The following is a 25,672-nucleotide window of genomic DNA, read 5'->3' as shown; positions in this document are numbered from 1 at the left end:
TCCCTCCCCTACCAACACACCAGCAGCAACCCCTCACTCAGAGTTACTCCAACTTCACAGTCCCTATAATGGTCTACAAGCCCTTCACATGCCCCCACCGCCCCATTCCCACCCTCCTTACCTGTGGAGAGTGGCTACAGCATTTGGACAGGTTCAAGCCTCGGACTGACAAGAGGGCACGGTCCTCTTGTGGCAAAGCCACATACAAGTCCCAGCTTGGAGGGCAAAGCCCTCCCAGCACAATTATAGCCAAAGGCTATGGTTGTAAGCTTGACCTTATGGTCCGACCCTGTGGTCCTAGGTCAGTGGTCAGCAAACTCATGAGTCAACAGAGCCAAATATCAACAGTACAACGATTGAAATTTCTTTTGAGAGCCAAATTTTTTAAACTTAAACTTCTTCTAACGCCACTTCTTCAAAATAGACTCGCCCAAGCCGTGGTATTTTGTGGAAGAGCCACACTCAAGGGGCCAAAGAGCCGCATGTGGCTTGCGAACCACAGTTTGCCGACCACGGTCCTAGGTGGCTGAGGGATGTGAGCTGCAGGAGATGCAGCAAGTGCTGCCAAAGCAAAGTTTGATAGAGTTCAGAGAAGTGCAACAACAGGAAAGAAGTAGATTTGAAACTGTAGACATGTTGCCCACTCCCTTGTTTTGCTTTGTGTGCTCTGACTATAAAATAAAGATTCAACTTACAGGCTGTGCCACTGTTTCCTCAACCAGGAGCAGTGATCCACCTGGCCCCAACTATATTCTCTTGTCTGTTTTCTTTAATCCTTCACCGCCCCTCCTCAGGTTCACCACTGACCATGCTGGACACGGTTCACTTACCTGCCCCCTCACCCCCCCATTTGCTGGCTCCTCTGCAGCTAATCTACCACTCCCCACTTCCTGCACTCCCTGCAGGCTCCCTTACTGGCCCTTGCTGTTCCCTGGGTCTAGGTCTCTACCCTGACCTCCCCGTGGTATTACTCAAATGTAAAGACCAGATTTACTTGACCAACTTATTCTGAATTTCAAGCTGCCTTCCAATACCCCTGCCCCCGCACCCAACCCACTGACACTCCATATCCCTTTCCTGCTTGACTTTTCTCTATAGTACTTCTCACTTTCTTATACGTTACTTACTGTTGTATTGACTGCTTTTTCCCTAAAGAAACTTCCCCAAAGTGGAAGTTCCTTGAGGGCAAAGGTTTTCATCTGCTTTGTTCACTGCTGTCTTCCCAAGTACTTAGGACAGTGACTGGTTCATTGTAGATGTTCAATCCATGCTAATTAAAAGAATGAATTCCACCACTGAATGAATAAATGAGGGAGTGACTGAATTCCCACCATCAGAAAATGGGACAGAGGCGGCAAGCCCTCCTAGGCTTATAGGCTTATAGGATTGCAGGCAGAATGAAGCCCAATTTTCCTTCCAGCCCAGTCGGCTTCAGAGAAGCCTGGGACTAAAGGACAGTACAACCCAGAGTGGGTTTTTGTTCATGCTCATGTTCTGTGCTTGGCAATCTCTCCATCCCCAATGCCAAGCTTCTGGTTATGAACTAAGTTTCTGGTTCTGACTCCAGTATAATATTTAAAATCCATTCATCTCAAGAATGCTTTGGCACCCAATGACTGCCTACCCACAGCCATTTCCCAATGCCACACAATGTCCGGCGGCCACTCTTCATGTCCCAGGCCACCAGGACAGAGATCCCCATCGTTGACAAACATCCAACGTTGATCCAGAACAGAAAAAGCCAAAAGGAAAAAGAAAAGCATATAATTTCATCCAAACATTTAACTAGCCTGGCCAAGTGTAGATCAGGTAACATACTTGATTCCAGGCACGAACTACACTCTGAATTCATGAACCTCAGAACAGTAATTTTCCTGATTTGGAGAGAATAAAGAGAGAGACGCATCAAGTTCTAGTCCAGGAATCCAATGATCACAAATCTTTTCCTATTTATTCTGCTAAAGTGAAAAGTGACTTTGGAAAAAAATAAACACTGTATCCATTTCCTTGTTTGTAGCAATATGAATAAGAAAATAACCCAACAAAAAAGCAACACCACCTCATGTACCTAGAACTGAAGTCTTGGTCTCCATAGTCTCGGCCTCTCTTTTCAGCCTTTGGTGGATTTTCTCTGGCCTGCAATCCCAGATCTCCAATCTACTAGTCCACATCATATTGCTCACAATATGAAACAGAATATGAAAAAAGCAACATAATTCGTGACATTTTTCAAAATGCTAAAGAGACAATGGATGTGCATTTTCAATATCATCAAATAAATTTCCACAGCTAAGAGTTTCTTCACCATGAGGAATTTTTTAAATTGAAGTTTAAAGCTAACAGAAAAGAATTTCCCTTTCAAACTCTCATTCAAAACCTCAATCTCACAGAAAATATAAAATAATTTTAAAATCCATTCCCATTTCAAACTATATACTAGTACTTTTGAAATGTTGAGTACTGTGTCTATGAAGTTTAACACTTCGGCTTTAAAATCCACACTCAAACCCCACTGCATTGCTGAGGCTCAAAGACCGCATGTGGAAAGAAGACCGGAACAGCAGGATGGAACGAAGAAAAAAAGACTGAGCATAGGGCACCTGGGAGAAGTAATGTCAGCTAGGTTTTTAGAAAAGTTAAAAATGTCCATCACACCACAAGGTTGAATTTCTCAAGTCACAAAAACAGAAAGGAGCCCTAGTCGGTTTGGCTCAGTGAATAGAGCATCAGCCTGTGGACTGAAGGGTTCCGAGTTTGATTCTGGTCAAGGGCATGTAGCTTGGTTGCAGGCTCCATCCCCTGCCCTGGTCAGGGAGTGTGCAGGCAACCAATCGATGTGTCTCTCTCACATCGATGTTTTTCTCTGTCTCTCCCCCTCTCTTCCACTCTCTCTAAAAATCAATGGAAAAATATCCTCAGGCGAGGATTAACAAAAACAAGAAAAAACAGAAAGGACCAGAGAAACTACAAGGAAAAAATTTGTTGTTGTTGTTGTTGTTGTTAATCCTCACCCAAGGATTTTTTTTCCATTGATTTTTTTTTTTTTTTTTTAGAAAATGGGAAGGAAGGAAGGAAGGAGGGAGGGGAGAGAGAGAGAGAGAGATTGACATTAGTCAGTTGCCTCCCACACACACCCTGACTGGGACAGGAATCAAACCAGTGGCACTCTAACCATTTAGCCACACCAGCCAGAGCACTAGGAAAAAAAATTATAAAAGCATTCAATAATTTGGGGAAGGAGGAATTACAGTTGTGTAATTGGTGAGAAGTAGCGTGGTCCTTTTTTAAAGGCCCAAAGAGTTTTCTGTTTGGCATCTTGTGGATGGGGTTGTAAGCACCATGCAAAATGCAGCCATGTATAAATGTACAAAAAGTGACCAAAAAATTAATTCAAGATAAAAACGTCAACAGGGTTGGGGAGGCATTGAAAGTTAAAATCTGATTATGAAGACGAAAAAAAAAGGAGTGTGTTTGGGATTTGTTTTCAAAGTCAGAGGGTGAGATTGGAGGAGGAACACTGTTTTGTTTTTCAAAATATACATGAACTCAATGGGTGGATAAGATTTCTATCTAGCAATAAAGTTCACCGGGGAGAATAGGCTAACCAGGGAGCCTGTCTACAAAGCACAAACCAGGACCAACACAAGCCTTATCACAGGATCCACCTGAGCTACGTGCATGTGCTCACTGGTTGTGGGAACCCAACACTTACATATAAATGCCAGGGCGACCAAAGTAAGTCTACTCAACTGCCTCTTGAAACACAGATATGATTCTTCATTGCTTAATAAGTTAACAAAAGAAGTTTTAAGAAAGTGAAGCCATCTGAGAGAGTTTCATAATAAAATTAATAATTAAATTCAGAAATTGAAATGTAAATCCTAAATTATAGAAATATTATTATTATAAAGTTCCATAGCAGAGTCTTTCAGTTGAACTACAAGTGAGATAACAATCATGAGATTTTCCCCTCCCTTTTGAAAATAAAGTGATAAGAACTGCACCATTTTCTATGAAATTTTAAACCATATTTTGGCCTTTTCCATTAGAAACTAAAATTCAGGTCCCTATAAATATTTTAATACCATTCTCTATGAGCAGGAACAATCCATCAGGGAACAATTTCATAATTGTTTTCACAAGCTTACAATGCATATAATGTCACAAAGTAAAGGTCCTGGGTGGAAGAGAAGAAGGTTATTATACTTTGAGAATAACAGTGAGGTCTTGATAATACATCCATCAAATGAAGAAACAGATACTATGGCCAATGTGTAATTCAAATGCAGATTAAACTAAGTGCCTGTTGGAGAGAAAGAAAGAAGGAACAAACTCACCATAAATTTTATTTATGAAAAGTAATAGTATTGAATACCTTTTCCTAAAAATTCACAGTTCACTGTTTATATTTCCCTTCTCCATACCATCAAAAATAAGGCTAATTTTGCTTTGCTTGACTTTTGTTAGTGAACCTGTTATGGGTTGAATTGTGTCGCCCTAAAAAAGATATGTTGAAGTCCTAAATCTCAATACCTGAGAATGTGACCTTATGTGGAGATAGGATCTTTACAGAGGAAAACAAGTTAAAATTAGGTCATTAGGATGGGCCGTAATTCTTATTACTATTGTCCTTATAAAAAGGGAAAAGTTGGTCCAAAGAGACACAGAGAGGGAAAATAATGTGAAGAGCCTGGGAAAAGATGGCCATCTACAAGCCAAAGGGAGAGAGAGGCCTGGAACATATCCCTCCCTCACAGCCCTCAGAAGAAATCAATCCTGCAGACACCTTGATTTTGGACCTCCAGCCTCCAGAACTGTGAGACAATAAATTTCTGTTGTTTAAGCCACCCAATCTGTGGTACTTTGTACGGCAGGCCAGAAGCTATGAGAACTTTTTATTTTGAAGTCCACACAAACCAACTCTGTATTTATCCACAGGAGAATTTTGCCAGAAATTAATGTCAAATTTATTAGGCTGTCATTTCTACAATCTGTCTCTCTTTCCCTTTCTAAAACATGGAATATTTTCCCATTCCCAAAACTCTCAAACTCTCTTTTGCAAATAATTTCCTAAAGAGAATAGACAAGAAAGAGTATAACTTTGGTATTGACTCTGTGACAACTGTTTACATAGATTATCTTATTTATTCCTTACAGCAGGGGTGGGGAACCTTTTTTCTGCCAAGGGCTATTTGGATATTTATGACATCATTTGTGGGCCATACAAAATTATCAACTTAAAAATTAGCCTGTTGTAGGAGGCAGCCGATCAAAGATTCTCTCTCATCATTGATATTTCTATCTCTTCCTCCCTCTCCCTTCCTCTTTGAAATCAATAAAAATACATATTTTTAAACATTAGCCTGCTATATTTGATCAAACATTTAATTAACTCACCCTAATGCCTTGGCAGGGCCAGAAAAAATGATTTCAAGGGCCTTCTACAGGCCCACAGGCTGGATGCTCCCCACCCCTGCCTTATAGTAATCAGGTAGTAAGTATTATCATTCTCATCAGCTGAGACCCAGCCCTCTCATGTTATAGATGGGCGAGGTGACACTACAGTTCATCACCATTTTACAGCAAGGTGAAGTCACTAACCCAGCTGAGCACCTAAATCCATTCTCTGAACTCTCCCATCACATCTTCTCCCCTTGTTAAGGGCCATGACTCCATGATTTCAGGTTCTCGGGTCCCTGAAATGCCATTCATCTGGACCTAGAGATTCAAACTTCTTTTATTTCCATAAAGAATGGCTTGATGTCTTCTTACCACTGGCTCTTTAACTTCTTAATAATGTTCATGGATCTTTTCTAGTTTTAACTACTTTCTTTCTGATTGAAAGAATGAAAGCTAAATAGGAATTTAATAGCTACTCTTTTTTTCTTTGTCACCTTTTATCATCATAGCATCTCCCCCAAACCACTGTTCACCTTTTTTCTCGTTGCTTTGTCTTTAGAAGTTTTCACAAACCATTGCTCACATTGGCTGTTAGCTTTCCTGACCCTGTTCTTCCTGTTTGAGCATTTTTAAATTCTCAGTTTGCACCTTTTAACTTGTGTTGTACTGATAGGAGCTGGGAGAGCTCCAGCAATGTCCTATGTTGCTTTTTGTTTTTTGGTCTAGTTTTAAGAAGCATTCCCCCTTTTCTCTCAAACTGAAATAATGTACACATTTTTAATCAGAATTTTGTCAAAGTCTTCCATCTCACTGAGGTACCTTTTCTTTATTCTTCCTTTTGTTTATTCAGTAAATCTCTACTAAAGGCCAACTATGAGCCAAGGACCATTCTAGTCACCAGGTATGAAAGGGGAATCACACTCCTGCCTCACAGAGTTTCTCATGACCTAAGGCTCCCTGAACACGCATAACCCCTCTCGCTTCTTATACATTCATTTTTATTATTAAACTAGAGGCCCGGTGCACGAAACTCATGGGTTCCCTCAGCCCAGCCTGCATGCTCTCCAATCCGGGACCCCTCGAGGGATGTCCGACTGCCCATGTAGGATCAGGATCGGGCCTAAACGGGAAGTCGGACATCCCTCTCACAATCCAGGACTGCTGGCTCCCAACTGCTCGCCTGCCTGCCTGCCTGATTGCCCCTAACCGCTTCTGCCTGCCAGCCTGATCACCCCCTAACCACTCCAGTGCAAGCCTGATCAACGCCTAACTGCTCCCCTGCTGGCCCGATTCGCCCCTAACTGCCCTCCCTTGCCAGCCTGGTCGCCCCTAACTGCCCTCCTCTGCCAGCCTGGTCGCCCCCATTTGCCCTCCACTGCAGGCCTGGTTGCCCCTAACTGCCCTCCCCTGCTGGCCCGGTCACCCCTAACTTCCCTCCCTTTCCAGCCTGTTCAACTCTAACTGCCCTCCCCTGCCAGCCCGATAGCCCTTAACTGCCCTCCCCTGCAGGCCTGGTCACCCCTAACTGCCCTCCCTTGCCAGCCTGGTCGCCCCTAACTGCCCTCGCCTGCAGGCCTGGTGCCCCCAACTGCCCTCCCCTGAAGGCCTGGTCCCCCAACTGCCCTCCCCTGCAGGCCTGGTCCCCCCCAACTGCCCTCCCCTGCATGCCTGGTCACCCCCAACTGCCCTCCCCTGCAGACCTGGTCCCTCCCAACTGCCCTCCCCTGCCGGCCATCTTGTGGTGGCCATCTGTGTCCACACGGGGTGGCCATCTTGTGTGTTGGAGTGATGGTCAATTTGCATATTACCTTTTTATTATATAGGATTTACTGTGGTAATATTAGTTAGTAACATTATATAGTTTCAAGTGTACAATTCTATAATACATCATCCATATATTGCATTGTGTGTTCACCATCCCAAGTCTGGTCTCCTTCCATCACCATATATTTGACCCCCTTTACCCACTTTATCGTTCCCCCAACCCTCATTCTCCTCTGGTAATCACCATACTGTTGTCCGTGTCTATGAATTTGTTTGTTTATTTTGTTTGTTTGTTTGTTGCTTTCTGTTTTATATCCCACATCACTCTTCTTGGTATTTGAAAATATTTACTCATCTAGACATCTGTACCTTATGTTCCCTGTTAGTATTATTCACAGTAGGTAAGACATAGAAACAACCTGAGTATCCTTTGATAGATGATGGGATAAAGAAGATGTGGTACATATACCCAATGGACTACTATGCAGGCACAAGAAAAGATGAAATACTGCCAGTTGCAACAACATAGATGAATCTTGAGAGTATCAGGCTAAGCAAAATAAGCACATACACTCTTAATAGGCTTTCTTAAGGTCTGTTGTTTATTCCTTTTTTTCACTCTGATGAACTTTAAGATAACAGAGACCACCTATTGAAAGTCTTTACAACTACTACATCACTAACCAACCCTTCCTTATTTTCCACATTAAGTCCAAAGAAGCTTGGAAACAGTAATACTATAAACAAAAGCAAAGCAAAAAAAAAAAAAAATCACCTCATACCCTGTTTTACACTTTCAGCAGCAAAGCCTCCCCTTACCAAAGCCTCTGTGCCAAAGTATAAACGCATTGAGATTCTTCAATTATGTTTTCTATGTGCGTGAACTGCTCAGTCTGCCCTGTAGTGGTGCCACTTCTATTTCTCCTTCATTTCATTCTCACCCAAATGTTCTCCATCATTTTTTCACCTTCACGTTTCCTTCCTTCTATACAGGACGCACCTGTTAGACATATTCTCTTTTCTTTTAGCATAGCAAGCCCCTCCACTGCCAGAATTTAGTCCTCAGCCTGTCTCCACCACACACTGGCGATATTTCTGGATCTTACAAACCTTTTTTAGTGTCTAGACCTTGGTACAGATGGGTGAGATCATAAACATTCCCCTGGTTTACTTGTTCCTTCCTCCATTCAGGCACTTCTTTTATGTTACCACCTATTTTTTCCTGCTAGGGAATTAATTTTTAAGTCCTGAGAAGCAAACTCTCCTGACCCACCAGAGAAAGTATACGCCAGGGAAAGATGCCAGAGTAGGAGGCTTGCTCGCCAATAAAGGACTGCTGTGTCTCACTCAAAGTGTTGTTGCCCTAGCCGGTTTGGCTCAGTGGATACAGCATTGGCCTGCAGATTGAAGGGTCACGGAGTTTGATGCCAGTTGGAGGCTGGATGTCTGACCCTGGTCGGGGCGTGTGTGGGAGGCAACCAATCGATGTGTCTCGCTCATGTCAATGTTTCTCCCTCCCTGTCTCTCTCCCTCCCTTCCACTCTCTAAACAATAATGTTCTTTTAAAATCAATCCACACGTGTTTATTCAGTGTGTGTTATATATACCATCACTGTACCAAGAAAAAAACAATAGCTTTGCTTTCAACATCTGTCACTCTGCAGGACACTTCCTGGGCAGCTGCCCCTGTGCACAAATTATAGGTGCTTTCCTAACCACGCAGCTCCTCAGGTATACATGACACAGGAGACACACAAGTAAACCATTCCTGACTCCTGGCCAATTAAACCTGATGTTACATAACTACCATTTAAAAAAAAAATACAGGGGCAAACCCTCTACACAAGAGTTTTCTTCTTCATCAGCCTCTGAGAAAGAACTGTTCTGATATAGTGTTTCTATTCCTGACAGGAATAACCCTTAATTATTATGTGCCTTGAGAATCTAGAAAGTTTAAAATAGAATTCCACTTAATTTTAAGAAAATCAAAGAACTATGTCAATGGCAAAAGAAAAGACTTGGGGAGTGGGGAGGAAAGGGGTGGCGGAGGGGGACGGACAGGAGCAGGGCAGAGGAGAAACGCTGACTCTGCCGAGTTGATTCAGAAGTCCTGGAAGTCGGGGAGAAAGACAAGAGCACTGAAGAAAGTCACCCAAGAAAATCAAATTCAGGACATAAATAAAACAAACTTATCTCCAAGAAATAAATAAAGCATACTTATTTCCAGTGAAAAAGAAATATATGGCTATGCAAGTGAATGTGCACATGGCATGACGTCTTAAACATAGGATTTACACCTAAGACTTGGAGAAACATCATTGTAACAAAGTGATTTTTTACGAACTGCCTTTGTGGACCCCATTAGTCTTGTCATCTTTTATCCAGGGGCATGTCTGTGACCAATAATCTAGCTATAAATGTCAATATTTCACCTAAACAGAGGAAGTGGTAGCTATTGTTCATGAATATTATCAGTCCCAGGACAGCCAGCGTCAGCCAGCATCAGTCAGGATCCCACACGGATCCTCAGGGAAAGACAAGTCTGTTCCTCTCATTGAGTCTGCTCTCAGCTAAGGATGCCTGAGGCTGAGCTGTTGGCTCAGACAGCCACCAGAGCTCACTGTGCCCCCACAAAGCTAGCTGGGCAATGTGCTCCGTCCAGGGGACATTTACTGAGCACACAGCAGGTGCTGGAGGATATAAAGGCAATAGGGCCATTCCTACCCTCAAGAATACAATTTGTTCGCCCCTGGATCCGGGTGAGGCCACGCGCCCCCGGGTCCGGGTGAGGTCGCGCGCCCCTGGGTTCGGGTGAGGCCACGCGCCCCTGGGTCCAGGTGAGGCCACGCGCCCCTGGGTCCGGGTGAGGCTGGATCCCGGTTCCAGGTGAGGCCTCATGCACCTGGGTCCGGGTGAGGCCACGCGCCCAGCGACCCGGGTGATGCTGGGTCCCGGGTCCGGGTGAGGCCGTGCGCCCCTGGGTCTGGGCGAGACCAAACCAGAGGGAGTCGGACCTGCATTACCACCATTTGTACACCATCCAGAACTGAAAAGTCAGTGCCGACATGTACACATAAGGAACTAGTGGACATTGAAATTGGGTCTCAAAAGAACTGTTGGTCCAGAAAGAAACTCACTACAGACTGATTCATTTGCCTGTCAGCATAACTATTATTGCTCGTCTCACATTCGGTTCTTATAAGTATATTTCTAGTAACACATGATCTCACTCATCTAGGGGAAATGATGAACAACATAGACTGATGAACAAGAACAGACCCAGAAACAAGGAGGCATCGATCAGACCTCTTTATTATATAGGATTATTATATAGGATAGATAGATTGAAAGAGGGAGGGGTGGGGAGGGTTGGGGTAGGGGGGAGAGATCAACCAAAGGACTTGTGTGCATGCATACGAGCCTAACCAATGGTTAAGGACAACAGGGGGGTGGGGGCATCAGTGGGGAGGGGTGTGGGATGGGAATGGGGGGATGAGGACAAATATGTGACACCTTAATCAATAAAGAAATTTTAAAAAAAATAAAGAATACAATTTGTTAATAGGAAAGACTTGCTTATTTATAAAAACCAAATCTAGAGAGTTATATCCAGGGTCCTTCCACAAATAGGTCCTCCTGCCCACCTCTTATGTGCAGGCAGCAAATGTTCGTATGTCATGCCCAACTTCTATTGATTGACCAACTAGATATGGTAGATTTTAGATCATCATTCTTATCATAATGAGATACGAAGACTCATGTGTCAACAGTTCAAACTGTACACATGATGACGACAGTGAGAAACACACCTGTTCTATAATAATGAATTTGACTAGCATTTGTCCCTGGTTCCTGAAACCTGCTCTAAATAGTTGGAATTTCCCAAGTAATTGGAAATATCTTGGTCATTCATGTGCCCCTTGGCCCATACTTGAGTAATGCTAACAAGATGGCTCAGGATGGGGCTGGCCATTCCGCAAATCATGTGAGTAGAGGGTTGGAGCTTTGGGTGATATCCATGGACCTTTTGCACAAGGGAATGGGGGTGGAGGGCTGGAGACTGAATACCCATGGCTAATAAGTCATCATGCCTGCGTAATGAAACCCCAATAAAAACTCTGGACACCAACGCTCAGTAGAGATTCCTGGGTGGTAAACACATCAATGTGTAGCGAGACACATCCTGCCTGACTCCATGGGGCCAGGGTAGGGAAATGCTATGTCCAGGACCTTCCCAGACCTTGCCTTATGTGTCTCCTCACTTGAGTGGTCCTGATTTGTATCCTTTATAATAAGACAATAATCTTAAATAGAGCGCTTCCCTAAATTCTGTGAGTTATTCTAGCTAATTTATCAAATCTGAATGGGTGGTGGGAACCCCCAAATTTGTAACCAGTTGGTCAGAACGGTGGTTGGTCTGGGGACGCCTGAATTTGTGTCTGGCATCTAAAGTGAGGGCTGTCTTGATAGGAATTACACCCTTAATTAATTTGTGGAGTTGACGCTAACTCCAGGTGGCCAGTGTTAGAATTGCATTGGCAACCCCCATTCTCAATTCCTTAAACCCATGACAGAAATAATCCTTTTAAGAAGCAAAGCTCTTGCAGCTGACTGGACCTCCCCACCCCCACCCTACCTCCTCACCGGGGTAAGCAAACATAGGTGCAGCCCAAGGTGGGCTTTTTGATAAGTGATGTCATTGAGGTGTAAAAACCATAATGAGGGCGCAGGAAGAGAGAGTGCAATAATTGCGAGATTCAGCATAGCTTCAGAGAGAAGGGCAGGAGGCAGGAGAGCAGTGTGAGTAAAGGGTCGAATTACTGTGTCAAGTTTCACAAGAACAAGAATTATATCTCATTTTTATTAACTCGTTCCTATGTGCCTGAAACTGTGCTAAACTTACCTGAATGAATTCTTAATCTGATGAAGTAGTCTATTAGTATGCCCATTTTATAGGTGAAGATTGTAAGACTTGGGTTAAGAAGCCTGACAAAGGATCAGAGCCAGCAGTCCAGTGGCTGAAGAGGAGAAGCACAGATGGGAGTGGGAGAGGAAGGCAGATGGTGAAAGGCCTTAGGTTCTGTCAGAAACCTAATGTTTTTGTAGGCACTGGGAACCATCAGAGGTAATGGGACCAGAACCGTGATTTCGAAAGGTAACTGTGGTGGCAGGAAAAGCATTCCAAAAGAGAACGACTAGAATAGGAAGACCAGTCAGGGGACAGGGGTCAGGTCACTAGCCAAATATGATAAGAGAGCCTGAACAAGGGCAAGGACAGAGGAAATGAATACATGGGGATGGGGATAGAGAGGAGGGGGGTGTAGATGTCAGAGATGCATGAGGCCCGGAGCTGGGGTGGATGATGGGAAGAGTAGCCAGGAGAGGCTGGCACAGACATCCAAACACCATCAATATACATCTGAGTCTCTGCTACACCCTTCCGTACTGAGGTATGCATTTACTGCCCTGTCCTTGACGCTCCTGCCTGAATTTGGTGGCGTTCACACTCTTGACCAATTAACAGATAATGAAGCAACATTTAAAGAATAAACTTCAGCCCTGGCCGAGGGGCTTGGAACGTCAAGCCCATATACCAAAAGGTTGCAGATTAAAATAAAATAAAAAAGACCAAATCCAACACCAGCAGACAACCCTCAAACTCCGCACCCCAGACCTCTGGCCACCCCATTTCTCCACACTCTCTGTGGTTGACGTGCACCTGCCCTTGATGGGTAATGAGCAGCAGGGAAGCTAATCAAGGACTTTTTGTCTGAGTGGCTTTTAGACTGCTGAGCTCAGGCGCAAGTATGGCAGACCACCAGTCGACTTATCGATCCCATACTAGTCAAAAGCACACACATCCCACTAGTTTTTTTTCTAGCTCCTCCTAGAATTCACTGGGAATGGATCAACAGAGAGTGTGGGAAAGTAAACAAGAGTTGAACACAAAGGACTCCACTAAGACTAGAGATAAATTTAATACTGGGTTTCCAGTGTTGGAACTAACAATCCTTGCCCTTCAAACCTGGTCCTTCTCACAACTTCCTGTCTGCTGGTTCAGACTGTGCCCCATATCTGGGTTTTATTCATAAACAGACCTGTAGAATCAATAATAATCCTTTTACTAAGTCCTTTAAATGTTCTGGGTACTCAGCTCATAAATATTATTCTGGATACCACTTCTCACTCTGCTAAAAGCTTAGGTCTTGTTAATAACCCTAACTACAGAAGCACAGAGGGGGAATAATTGACTTTCTGTTCCCCTAGAGACGGAGCTGTGAGGGGCCAGGGCTCCGGAGGACGAAGGTGTCAGGTGTGGATGTGTCTGCTTCCCTCTCACTCCTGACATTGCCCAGAACCACCATCCTTTGTAAAGCACTCATCTGAAAACGTTTAAAGAAGACATACCGAAATGCTCTCTTACACAAGCCCCTGACACATAATCAATATCCCTTTAAGCGCCCACATCTATATCTTGTATTAACCTTGCATTTCACTGTGGTGCAGGAGATATTTGCTGTGTTTCATCTCCAAATCTTCTCTAATCTGACATCATTCCATAATAGATACGTCATCACAGAGGGAAACTACGCATTGAAGACACCTTTCATAAACATTTTCCAATGTGACAGAACTCAGTATGTGATGTGTAAATGTGGTCTCCTACTATGATTTCAAAAGATACCAAAATTCGTTAGCTATCATCAGTGATTCAGTAAGGCAACTGAGAAACACCACCAAAACTGTCATCATCCTCCCATCTCAGGGCTATGTCAAGAAGAAAAAGGTCTAATTTTTTTCTGTGTGACATGTAACTAAAAAGTTAAGCCAGACATATTATAATTGATGCTAACTAAAACTCCTACATACCACAATATTCTTCCATAGGAACTCAGTGTTACTTTTAACAATGTGACATTTTATCCTCTCTTTAAGGGGTAAATATGAGGCAACAACTTTCAATTCATTATAAATAAGAGAGGGGACTAACATTTGGGTACCTAATAGGTGCCATTTGATGTGCTAAGGCTTACAAATTTTCCCCCATTTAATTTCTACAAAGTTCCTGTTAGGTAGAAATCATTGTCCTATTTTACAGATTATAATTAAACTCAGAAGAAAATAGATGAGAATCAATAAATAATCTTTTCGAGACATATCATACTTTGAAACTGAGCCTGAAAGCAGGGAGAGGAAATTCCGCCACGTTCACTATGGGTTGGCAAAGTGAGCCTCTCTTGTCAGGGGGGGAGTCTTTACCCCTGGGTGTGCAGACTCTGCAAAACCCAGACACCAGACCACTATTCAGGCTCTCAAAACCTACTCTCCAGCCAGCTTCTCCAGGTCACCCCTGTGTCGACCTCCCCAGAAGAAACAGGCTGGCGAGCACTCTGAAGGGGGGCGGGGGGGACGACTAGGAGTGACCACACTCTGAGATGCAGCACAACCTTCACACTCACTGATGCAGCTCATCTCTACTGAACCTCAGTGCCAGGCTCTGGGGATGCTGGGGTGGGCAATACAGGTACCCTCAGAGCCACTTCAGGAGAGAAGGGACACAGCCAGATAAACATGTGGTCCTGTATAGCAGGGTGAGCGTTCTGGCGGCTGAGCTGTGGAGTAGGGTGTGGCTGGCCCGGACAGTGTGGAAGCAGTGGCTATCTGCATTCATGAACTGACTGCACACAGCACTGTACTTACCATCAACTTTCAGTGGGGAGGTAAGAGGATGGAGACAACTAGTGTTTCTCAAGCTTTTTACACCACGATCCAGTACACATTCACACATACGACTGAAAGAAAAAACGTTTGCCAAAACAAGACTCTCTTCATTGCTCAAATGTACCCTGATATTCTCTATGTATCTACTAGTATCTACCTGCCTATATCTCCCTCCCTCCCTCTCTCTCTTTTCCTCTCCTCTCTCCTTCTCGCACTCTCTTTCAGTTCTGGAAACAACGCTCTAAAGGGTGGCAACCCACCGTTTTAAAACATTGGCATTAACCTTTCAGTAGGTGTGACTATCATTTCTCTGACATACTTCCTCTCCTCCCTTCCACCCTCTTTTCCCTTGAAAATGTACCACTGAGGAATTGAGGGCACGGCTGTATACTGAGAAGGTCTGCTGTGCGCCAGAAGCTGGCCTGGAACCTTGCTTGACACATACTGTCCTATCAAACCTCACACAGCCTTATGGGTAAGCATTACAATTCCCATTTTACAAATGAAGCTTAGCGATCAGGAGACTTGCTCAGTAAGACATGATGAAGCCAGTATTCAAATCCAGTTCTGTGTTTCTTCAAAACTCCAATTGTACCGTAGGGCCTTTCATGAGAAGTTCTTAAGTAATTAAAGCTAACATAATAGCAAGAATTTCGTAAGTCCCCTTGAGATAACTCAAATCCTTGCAGTGTTACAAAACCAGGCTTGGGAGGCCTAAACAGAAACAAGGGAAATATGTGGTGGAAAAACTCTCAGGCTTAAATTCAATTTCCTTAGTAACCCTTAGCAAAGCCACTCACAAGGAGTGACCAGCGGAGAAAAGCTAAATGAGAGCTAGTGGAGCACTGGCCTAATCACCCTCGGGTCAGGCTGGCTGAACTGCACTGACCGTTCTGGGGGGCTCCTAATGAGAGCATCTAGCTTAGCATCTTCCAAGCTGTCAATAGTCAATAAATATTCACAAGATGAAACACTAACACAGGCAGAGCGAAAGTAAACACGATGCACAGCTCCCACTGTTTTATTTGTAAAGCCTTCCATAATTATAGTAAGTCGAACTACTTGGTGAGAGGGAATCTTAAGTGGAAGGATGACTAAACATATTTGGCACAGATATTTGTATTCTTTCAGCCCCATAAGTAAAGATACACTTACAAAACACAAGGTATATCAGAGAGGGCAAGTCAGGACAAAATGTCAGCCCCAAAAACTTTCCACAAAAGCGATGACTTAGGGAAATTATTGGCAAGGTCCTACTAAATAAGTGCCCTCATTAACTGGTCCCACCCATGACCTAGAATAATGTGACCTTTGGTGACAGTACACTAACTGGCCAGTCATTGGCATTGTTACCTCTAAGTGGTAATATTTCTCAGAAAATTTTAAGGACTGATGTATTTTTCACAAACACACAATAAATGTAATCTTGACTTGTACACATGAGAAATTAAATAATTTATTTTACAAATGGCCTTGGGGTTTACATTCACTGTGTGGCTTGTTGGGTAGCAAAACTTTTATAGTTTAACTTGGCATATAAATTCACATACAAATGTGAGCAATGTGTTTTGTCTAATCATGTGGTGTTATTTTCTCAGCACCTCAGCAATAAAAATATTGCCGAGTCTTCTTTTCTTTGCAAGTACCATGATGAAAAAAATCCTGAGTACGCTCAAGAATCCGTTGCCTGCTTATGAAACATAAAGACTTATGAAAACATGGCACGTACTCAAGGAGCCTAGTTTGTTTTAAATATTTTAATAGTGTGCACTGCTGCACTGGGAACTAAATGTGCATTATGCCCAACATTACATCCAGTGTGTACTATGCTTTGATCATTCTATCAAAAGATCAAAATTTAAATATTATGTAAATTATATTTCATACATGTTCTCCTTTGCAGAAATCAAACGGCAAACTTGTTTCTTCTCTAAACACATGAGAATATAAATAAGCAACAAATTTAAACTGAAGAAAATGCTCACTACTTCACTCCATTTTTTAAAATGCCCTCAGGTATCAATTAAAATAAAAAGCCTTTGTGTTTTCTTAACAGAATCCTAAATGTCTATGTTTATGCTTTTAAATTTTTAAGCATATTCTTAATATTTATTTTAAAGGTTTTTTAGCTAAATATATATGTTATTTTCATAAGAAATGCTATGTAAATCCTCTTTCTGAAAACTCTGAGAGGTTATATAAATCAATGGAAATGAAGGCAAAAATTAGAGAATATTCAATATTCAATCATCAAGAAAAGTTGTCATTTTCATAACAACTAAATGTAAAGTATGAACCTTGATTGGATTCTGGTTGTTAAGAAAAAACAACTATAAAAGACATTCTTAGGACAATGGGGGAAATGTGAACATAAACAGAATATGAGATATTGTGAGATTTTTGTTAATTTTCTGAGGTGTGATAATGGTTCTATGGTGCTTTAAGAAAATATCCTTAGTGCATGCATGATGAATTTTTAGGAATGACATATCTGGATGAATGAAACTCACTGATGCATGAAACTGACAAATGAACCAACAATTTTAAAAAGTACTAAAAATAATAAGTAAATAAATAAAAAGTACTTGTACATATAAATTGATATGTATAGGAAACAAATACGGCAAAATGTTAATAACAGTTGCCTCTCAGTGGAGAGTATACAGATGTTCATTGTACCATTCTTCCAACCATTTTGTGTACATGAACATTTTCACACTACAACGTTTCAGGGGAAAGAGAATAGTCATTTTCACTTATTGTATATTGAGGCCTGAACCAAACTAGGTACAGATAAAACACTGCTTTACATGGCCCTAGGATGTTTCATTTTTCAGTAGCAGTATGCTTCAGAGAATCAATTTTCCACCACTAACCCAGAGAAATCCCGGCAGCCCTTGTGGCCAAGACCATAGGGTACAGCTGATTGACACATACCACCTGAATTAGAGCGAGGCATCAGGATCCCCAGAGGGTAAGCCCCTCTGACCAGCAAGTTTGCATGGCAATCTGTGCGCTTGGAAAGATGAAGGGGTGAGAACAGGGGCCTGGTAGCCAGGGACATTCACAACAGACAGAATCTACAAATTAGTCAGGCTCTATTCTTTGGAGATAGCATATGACATGAAGTTAAAGCTAAATTAAACTAATTTAAACCATCAACTTTACTTATCCAGCCACTAAGGATGAATTGTTTAATAAGGAGACTACCAGGTTCAATATTAAGCAAAAAATCTGAGATGCTACCCAAAAATTAAAACCAAATAACCAAGTTCTGGAATTATATGACAATTTTTAGAGAGAACATGTGTAAGCATTTGATTTACAGATAACTGAAGTATCCTATATAATAAAAGCCTAATATGCTAAGTGGCTGGTTGGCTGGTCAGCCATTCAACCAATCAAAGCATAATACGCTAATGAGATGATAAGACTGCTCAACCGATCACTATGACATGCACTGACCACCAGGGGGCAGACACTCTGACCAGTAGGTGAGCTTGCTGCTGGGGTCCGGCCAATCGGGACTGAGCAAGATGGGCCAGACACGCCCAGGAGCCCTCCCGGCACCTCTCCTGGCTGGCCAACCTTCTGCATCCCTCCCCTGCCCCAATAGTGCACTGGTGGGGTCCCTTGGCCTGGACTGCACCCTCTCGCAATCCGGGATCCCTCGGGAGATGTCGGAGAGCCAGTTTCAGCCTGATCCCGCAGGCCAGGTCGAGGGACCCAACTGGTGCACAAATTCGTGCACCGGGCCTCTAGTTAAAAATAAAACAGATCTCTGAAACAACATAGCTAGATGTTTCCTACCTACAAAAAGTGGTCTTTTTTTGTTTGGGGTCCAAATCTCAAAGTTTCTGGGAACTAGTTCACTGTTAAGTCAGAGTACAAACCAGCCATCCATGACTTCCTGCAGAATCTGATATTCTTTTTCATTGGACCTAATTGAAACAAAGCAGTAAGGTCTAAATTTTCAAGAGGCCCAATGCAATCAAAGGCTCCACCTTGGTTGTACCTCTTTTTTATGTCCTTTTATTTTTAACTTTTCTTCTTCTCATTCAGTGTAATATTTACATTATATAATTGTTGTTCTCCCCTTCTTTTCATTCTCTTCCGTCTTTCCTCTTCCCCTCCCAGTCCTCCAGGTTTAACTCCAGGCTGTGGAGCTATAAAGAGTCCTGGCATGGCCCATAAAGCCTGATCGAATCAGGCTAGGAGCTAGAATACATATAGGAAGAACGGTTCACTTTCCTTTAACCAAAGAACCATTATCCTGTTTATGGTTTGAGGGGGCCCTTTCCCTTCTCGTTACTGCTGCCTGCCTTTGATCTTTAACCAATCAATTATGCTTCTCTTTAAGAGAGGCAGGAGACCATGACACTGAAATCTCACTTTGCTTCTCATTATCCTAGCAAGAGGTATGGTAGAGAAGGGTTGAAAACATCAATAAGTTTGGGTAATATCTGTGGACTTCCCTTATGCAAGAGAGGCCTAAATTCTGTTCAATGTCTCCATTTTCTGATGTTTTCAAACTTTCTGATCTATACGTAAGCACTAAGCTAGGACTGGAAGGAAACACAAAGAGACTTTTTGTAAGTTCCTCACCAGAGGTGTATGAATACATTACATTTGCTTAACAAAAATTTTCTGTCTATGATAACACTCCCATGAGTGAAGCATGAATTAACCACAGGCCTCCATCTCCAGGAGACCTGAATGAACCTGCTTCAAAACGATAGGGAGAATTAATCTCTGATGACAAAATTCTAGCCAGAAGACTAGGTGGCTCCCTGCCTCCTCCAGGCCCACAGGCCTCACATGAACCTGGGAAGAAGGTTCAACAATCAGAGCCAAGGGCCCACACTTGAAAATAGTCTGGGTGGGAAGATGCTCACAGGAGTGGAGAAATACATGCCTGAGGGGGGCAGGGAGGCCATTTGGAAGCACTGGCCAATGTGTTAACCCTTTGCAGCCTCTAGAAGTGATCTGAGCCACTTCCTGAGGCTTATCCTCTCCAGGCTTCCATTTCTTTGTCTGTCAAACGGGGATAATAATAGTCATAGGGTCTGTGAAGAGTAAATGAGTCAGGATGCATAAAGAGCTTAGAAGAGGGCCTAGCACATGGTAAGCGCTGTATAAATGCTAGCTAATTGCTATTATTATAGGCTAGAAGCATACCTACAGAAAAGCCTGCAAAGAGAGCTCGCCTTCTTTAGTCCCCACCAACAGACCTACTACGAACCAGCAGGAAATACCCATGTCTCAATTCTTTGGTTCCCTGTTTAAGCTCCAGGATCTGTGGAGTGGTCTCGGCTAAGACCAAATGAGTTAGACTTCTTTCTGCAGCAGCTAGGTACCGATATAAAATTGCAGTATGGCAACCTCATATGGTTAAAAATGAAAACTGAAGTGATTAAAATGGAAATCTATCTGACATGCACTTCAGAGCCCACACATTTGCAGTAAGTTCTGCAGCTTCTAATAAATGTCCCCAGCTCTGCAGCACTGTGACCCTGACTGAAGACACAAATTACCCTGCACATTAGAAAGACAAATGCAATGACCTTCAACCGAGTACACGGCCCCAGAGTATGTGGCATAAACAGGTAATTGGCTGCTGCCACGCCTGGGTGGCACAGTGAGTCCATTCTTCAGAACAGGCAGGTCCACTCACTTCTATGCGCTGAAGCTGTGCCACACCTGGCATGTCTTTCCGACAATACTTACGCGTTACAATAGGGCTTCTTTTCATAGCCTTTGTAGTTGTTCATGTTGAGAGCCATCTTGCAGACTTCACAATGGAAACATCCTTTATGCCAATACTGAAAAAAAAAATATTTTTTTTAATTTTAGTACAATTTCAGTTCTTTCCAGGATGGGTACAGAAAGGAGACTTTTTTAGTGCATCCCAGTCCCCACCTGTATTTGAAAATACTACAACCAAATGATGGCGGGTAACAGTGGATGTGTTTGCCTACTGTCAGCTCAGTAAATAAAGCAGCAGCTATGAAAACTGCGTTGTAAATGAACCCCCACCACAATGTACAGAGAAGGAACAGCTGCCACAGCCCTGTCCACGCTGCACCTCCACCGGCGGCCAGCATGGAATTCTGAGCTTGGTTCCCGGAGGAATGAAGCCTGGGAAGTGGCTTCCAAAGGAACACCACTCCAGTTCACAGTGCCCACACCCCGTGTCTGCAGGATCTCATAAATAAGGGGTCCCCAGGAAGTCAGGTACCCCACGGAGCCAGGAAGCGGGCTACGCAAGTACCCTTCGCCCCCCGCGTCCCTGTCCAGGTTCCACTATATTGCGGGAAAGGTGGACTTTGTCCGAAATGACTGTCGGGATGGCTGAGTGCGCTTAGGAGGCATTTTGACACCACACGCAGATTTCACGGGGACCGCCTCCGGGCTGGTTTCCATGGCCAGGCGCTCAGGATAGCGGCGGGGTCTGTCTCCCGGGCTGTTCAACTCCATCCGCGCCCGGGGAGGCCTGGAGCCGGACTGCGGGCCCGGCTGCAGCCACTTCCTCTGGAATTCCCCTGCCGGGAGGCTGGGCCCCCCGGAGCCCGGCCCGCCGCCCGCAGCTGGGGTTCTCCGGGGAGTATTCTGAGCACTGCGGCGGCGGCCGCCCCGGACTCATTCATGACTATTCGCCTCTCCACCTCGTCGCCGGCACGGGAGGCACCGGGCGGGGGAGAAGTCAGGGTGCCGGCAGGTCTTCCAGGGAGCGGGTGCGGGGAAGTGAGGAGCGGGCGTGGAGGCGGGAGGGGGCGCGGCTCGCCGATCGGCCCGCGGTGCCCGGCTAGGCGCCCGGGCCCGGGCTTGCTCCGCGGTGCGCGCTCCGCCGCAGCTCAGCCGAGGCCGGCGCAGCCCCGCACCCCCGCCGCCCGCACCCCGACAAAAGCCTCTCCCGGCTCCAACCCCGTCAGCGAGCGTGCTCTCGGACACTCCCGCGGGCGTCTTCCTTCGCGCCCCGCACACGGAGCCAGGACCACACCGACACCCAGGCCACGGGTCCCCTTCCGTCCCAGACGCCAAAACTTCTCGGAGCAGGTGCAGCCCGGCTCCCCCCGCTCACCTTATCCAGGCAGTTGACTTTCTCCGTGGGATACACCACTTTTCCGCAGCGGGCGCACTGAGGGTTCATGGTCGCGGTTCCCGGGGGCGGCGGCCGAGCGGCGGCGGCGGCTGGGGGCTCCGAGGAGCCGCTGTGACATCCCCCGCGCGCCCCGCACCGCCTCGGGGCCGGCGGGGAGGCGGAGGGCGCCGGGGTCTAGAGTGGGCGCCGGGCTCAGGGCGAGCCGGCTCGCCGCGCGGGGAGGCGGCGGGGGCGCGGGTGGGCGCGCGGCGGGGCCTGGCGCCTGGGGGCGGCCGCGCTCTCCGGCTCCGGCTCCGGCTCGGCTCCGGCTCGGGCTGCGAGCCGCTCGCTCTGCGTCGCTAGCGCCCCAGGTACCGGTGACTCACACACACTCGCGCCCGCCCCTCCGCTCACGAGCTCCCCCGCCTCGCCGCCGCCGCCGCGCAGGCCAAACCCACCGGCGCGCCCCGAACCCAGTGGCAGGGAACGAGCACGTCGGGCACCGACGAGGGAGGGAGAGGCGGGGGAGGGGAGGGCCCAGCACCGGAGAGCTCCGCAGGCACCGCGGCTGCGGCTGCGAGGCCTGGGAGCGCGCCTGGCGCCGCAGCCGGGGGCGGCCAGGTGGGCGGCGGCAGGGCGGGGAGCGGCGGGGGATGGAGAAATGGGGGGGGGGGGGGGTGCGGGGGGTAGGGGCGGGCTCCAACCCGCGCGTTTCCTCTCCATCTTTTCTGCCCCAGCCAGGTCACCCCCATTCCCAGGCTGATGTTCCTGGTACCCGGAGGGCGCGATGGTGCGCCCGCCCTCCTCCTTCAGCCCCGAGACCGCGGGCAGAGGCGCCCCAACGCCCTTTCCCGCGCCCAGTCCCGGGCAGAGGCGGTCCCCGCGGCGCGCAGTGAGCGCTCGGGCCCGGGAGCCCGGAGACCCGCGGGGAACCCGACTCCGGTGCCCGCGGCGCCCCCTCCCACGGCCTCTGCCGAGAGAGCGCGTCTCCCGAGTCCCTGCGTGAAGTCCTGGGGCCCGGAGGGGGAAGCCGGCTCTCTGCCCGGCTCCCATCCCCTGCGCTGTCTCTCTCTCTTCTTGAAGAACGGCTGGTCATTTTAGGCCTAATCAGACCTTTCCTGGTTAATAAAACGGTCATCGTTCATTTTGCTCTGGACCCACGAATTCTTCACCTGCATTAAGAAAAGCAATGACAAACTCCTGGTTCTAAGCACAAACGCCAAAAAATCCAACTGAAGGCTGAAGATAGGATGGGACCAAACGGAACAGGCATCAGTTTTGAGTTTTAATAAGATCTCAGGTTATTGGACTCGCTTTATAAAAGGCCACAAAATGCAGCTAGACGGCCTGAGTTCAAAGCCCAGCCCTGCCACTTACTGGTCACTTGCAAACACTTCCCCCCTCTGTGCCTCAACGTTCTAATCTACAAACTAGGGGGGTAAGAGAGCTACAAACAGCTCCTGCCCTCCTGCTGTGAGGATTGAATGAGTCATCGGTTCTGAAGGGTTTCAGTCTGCGTGGCTCATAGTACCAGATAGCTTATCATGGGTTGTAACAAATAAACACATTCCATTGCTGGCACACAACTTAAGACTCGGTGATATCACATAGCTACTACTGTGACAGATATTCTGTTATTTCTTGTTTGTTTTTTAAATCATGAAAAGAAGGAAACTTGATTTCTGGGCTTCTTGGGCAGGCTGCACTGGTAAACTATTCACAATGAGGCTGTGCGCTTTGACTTTTCAAAAGAGATCATTTCTTAAAAGGGATTAACCGAGGTGACAGCACTCATAGCTCTGCTCATACGATTACCTCAAAAGCAAATGGAACAGGCCAGCTGGTGTGGCTTGGTGGCTGAGCCTCGACCTATGCACCAGGAGTTCCGCAGTCGCACCTGCAGGGAGCATGCAGGAGGCAGCTCATTGATGTTGCTGTTTCTCTCATCCATGTTTATAATTCTCCCTCTCCTTTCCTCTATCTCTAAAAATCAATTTAAAAAAAAACATTTTTAAAAAAGCAAATAAAACAATAATTTGCTGTCTGAGGACTGGTTGTCATTTTATTGATTGATTTTGAGAGAGAGAAAGAAACATCGATCTGTTGTTCCACGTACGTATGCATTCATTGGTTGGTTTTTGTATGTGCTCTGACCCACAACCTTGGCGTACCAGGCCGATGCTCTAATCAACCTAGCAACGAGGATCGGTTGTCATTTAAAAACACCTCAGAGCTATTTAGAAATTCCTCAGACCGTGGGTGAACCTGGGGGATTTTATGTTAAGTGAAATAATCCAGATACAGAAAGACAAATACTGCATGTTATGACTTAGATGTGGACTCAGAAAAAAAAGGTTGAACTCATAGAAACAGTAAAAAATAAAATATAAATAAATAGTGGTTGGCAGGGGCAGGGAGGTGGGGAAACAGGGGGGAGTAGGTGAAAGGGTACAAACTTTCAGTTACAAGATGAATAAGATCTGAGGATCTAAAGTGCAACGTGACTATAGTTGATAACATATAATTAAAATTTGCTAAGACAGTAGAACTTAAATGTTCGCACCAAAAAAAAAACAAAGGTTAATATGTGTGGTGATGGATGTCTTAACTCGGGGGAAATCCATTCACAGTATGTGTATATCAAAGCATCATGTTGTATACTTTAAATATCTTACCATTTTATTTGTCAAGTAAATCTCAATAAAGCTGGGGAGGAAAACCTACATTGGATAGTTATTGAAAAAGAAAATAAATCTCAGAAAAAGTTATTTGTATGGTCACCTAAAGGCTAAGTTTTTTTAGCATTTAGATTTGCATAACTGTTCATGATAGCATGTAGTTTAAAAATCTTATTTTCTTTCAGAAATGGTAAGAAAAAATTCTGAGGAAGAGTGATGGTGATATGTGACATCTATAGCTGATTTATCCGATCTTTTAACTATGAATTGTATAATTTCTTAGCCAGTCAGTACCTATCACAGTCCGACATATAGTAGATACTAATTAAATGTCTGTTGAGAGAAAGTATGGATAAAACAAATTACTATTTTAAATTGGAATTAATTGTGATGTTTTATTCTCTCAAAAATAAACAATGGATGCTAAGAGTTACATTTTCCTCTCATATCTGTTTCTCTTACTATTTTCATTTTCTGCATTAAGCCAGCTTTTAAGTTTCTTAGTGACATTTCACTGATGTAAGAAGAATTTTAATGCCATCTGTCTTAAAAGGACTTCTTTATTTCAAAATTCAAAGTACTGTAAACAGAGAATTGGCAGAAACCTGTCATCTGGCCCAGCCTTCCTCCCTCAAGCAGATGAATGATTTAATTATCCACTAGGGAGACCTTTTGCCCCTTTCATGTCTTTTTCACTTGACTAGTCAAGAAATCGTTCCTCATGGAAACTATACCCCAATATCTCCACTTTAATTAAATCCTTTTCTGCTGGCTTGGACATCCACAGATATAAAGAATAGCTTACCTTCATGACCTTGTAAACACATTTATACTGTTATAAATTTAAATTTTTTCTTTAGCTAAAATTCCCAAATCTGTTTACTTTTATCTCTGGGGCCTATTTCCATGGAGCCTTGTAAAGACCTTCTAATCACTTTTATTAAGCTACATAAATTGAACTCCAAATTGAAAACTTTAAAGAGTAATTAATATTGCAAAAGGCCAAATGGTGGCTTTGACAAACACT

General features: G+C 44.8%; 1 protein-coding gene across 2 annotated transcripts in view; it reads right to left on the bottom strand.

The window, feature by feature from the left end:
- The window catches only part of NEBL (nebulette), a 382,588-nt gene extending 360,267 nt beyond the window's left edge, over positions 1–22,321 (bottom strand). Inside the window, exons 1-2 of one of the 2 annotated variants that reach the window (XM_054725862.1) lie at positions 21,968–22,321; positions 20,614–20,708 (exon numbers count right to left, since the gene is read on the bottom strand). In XM_054725862.1, the coding sequence (XP_054581837.1) occupies positions 20,614–20,708; positions 21,968–22,036 (164 nt within the window). In that variant the 5' untranslated portion in view covers positions 22,037–22,321. The remainder of the gene's footprint in view (positions 1–20,613; positions 20,709–21,967) is intronic. The other variant, XM_054725865.1, reaches the window with a different exon arrangement.
- Positions 22,322–25,672: the final 3,351 nt, after the last annotated feature.

Source organism: Eptesicus fuscus, chromosome 2 (assembly GCF_027574615.1).
Source record: "Eptesicus fuscus isolate TK198812 chromosome 2, DD_ASM_mEF_20220401, whole genome shotgun sequence".
NCBI classification, from domain to species: domain Eukaryota; kingdom Metazoa; phylum Chordata; class Mammalia; order Chiroptera; family Vespertilionidae; genus Eptesicus; species Eptesicus fuscus.
Note: the sequence above shows the minus strand (reverse complement) of the source record. Positions and strands in the feature narration are given on the sequence as shown.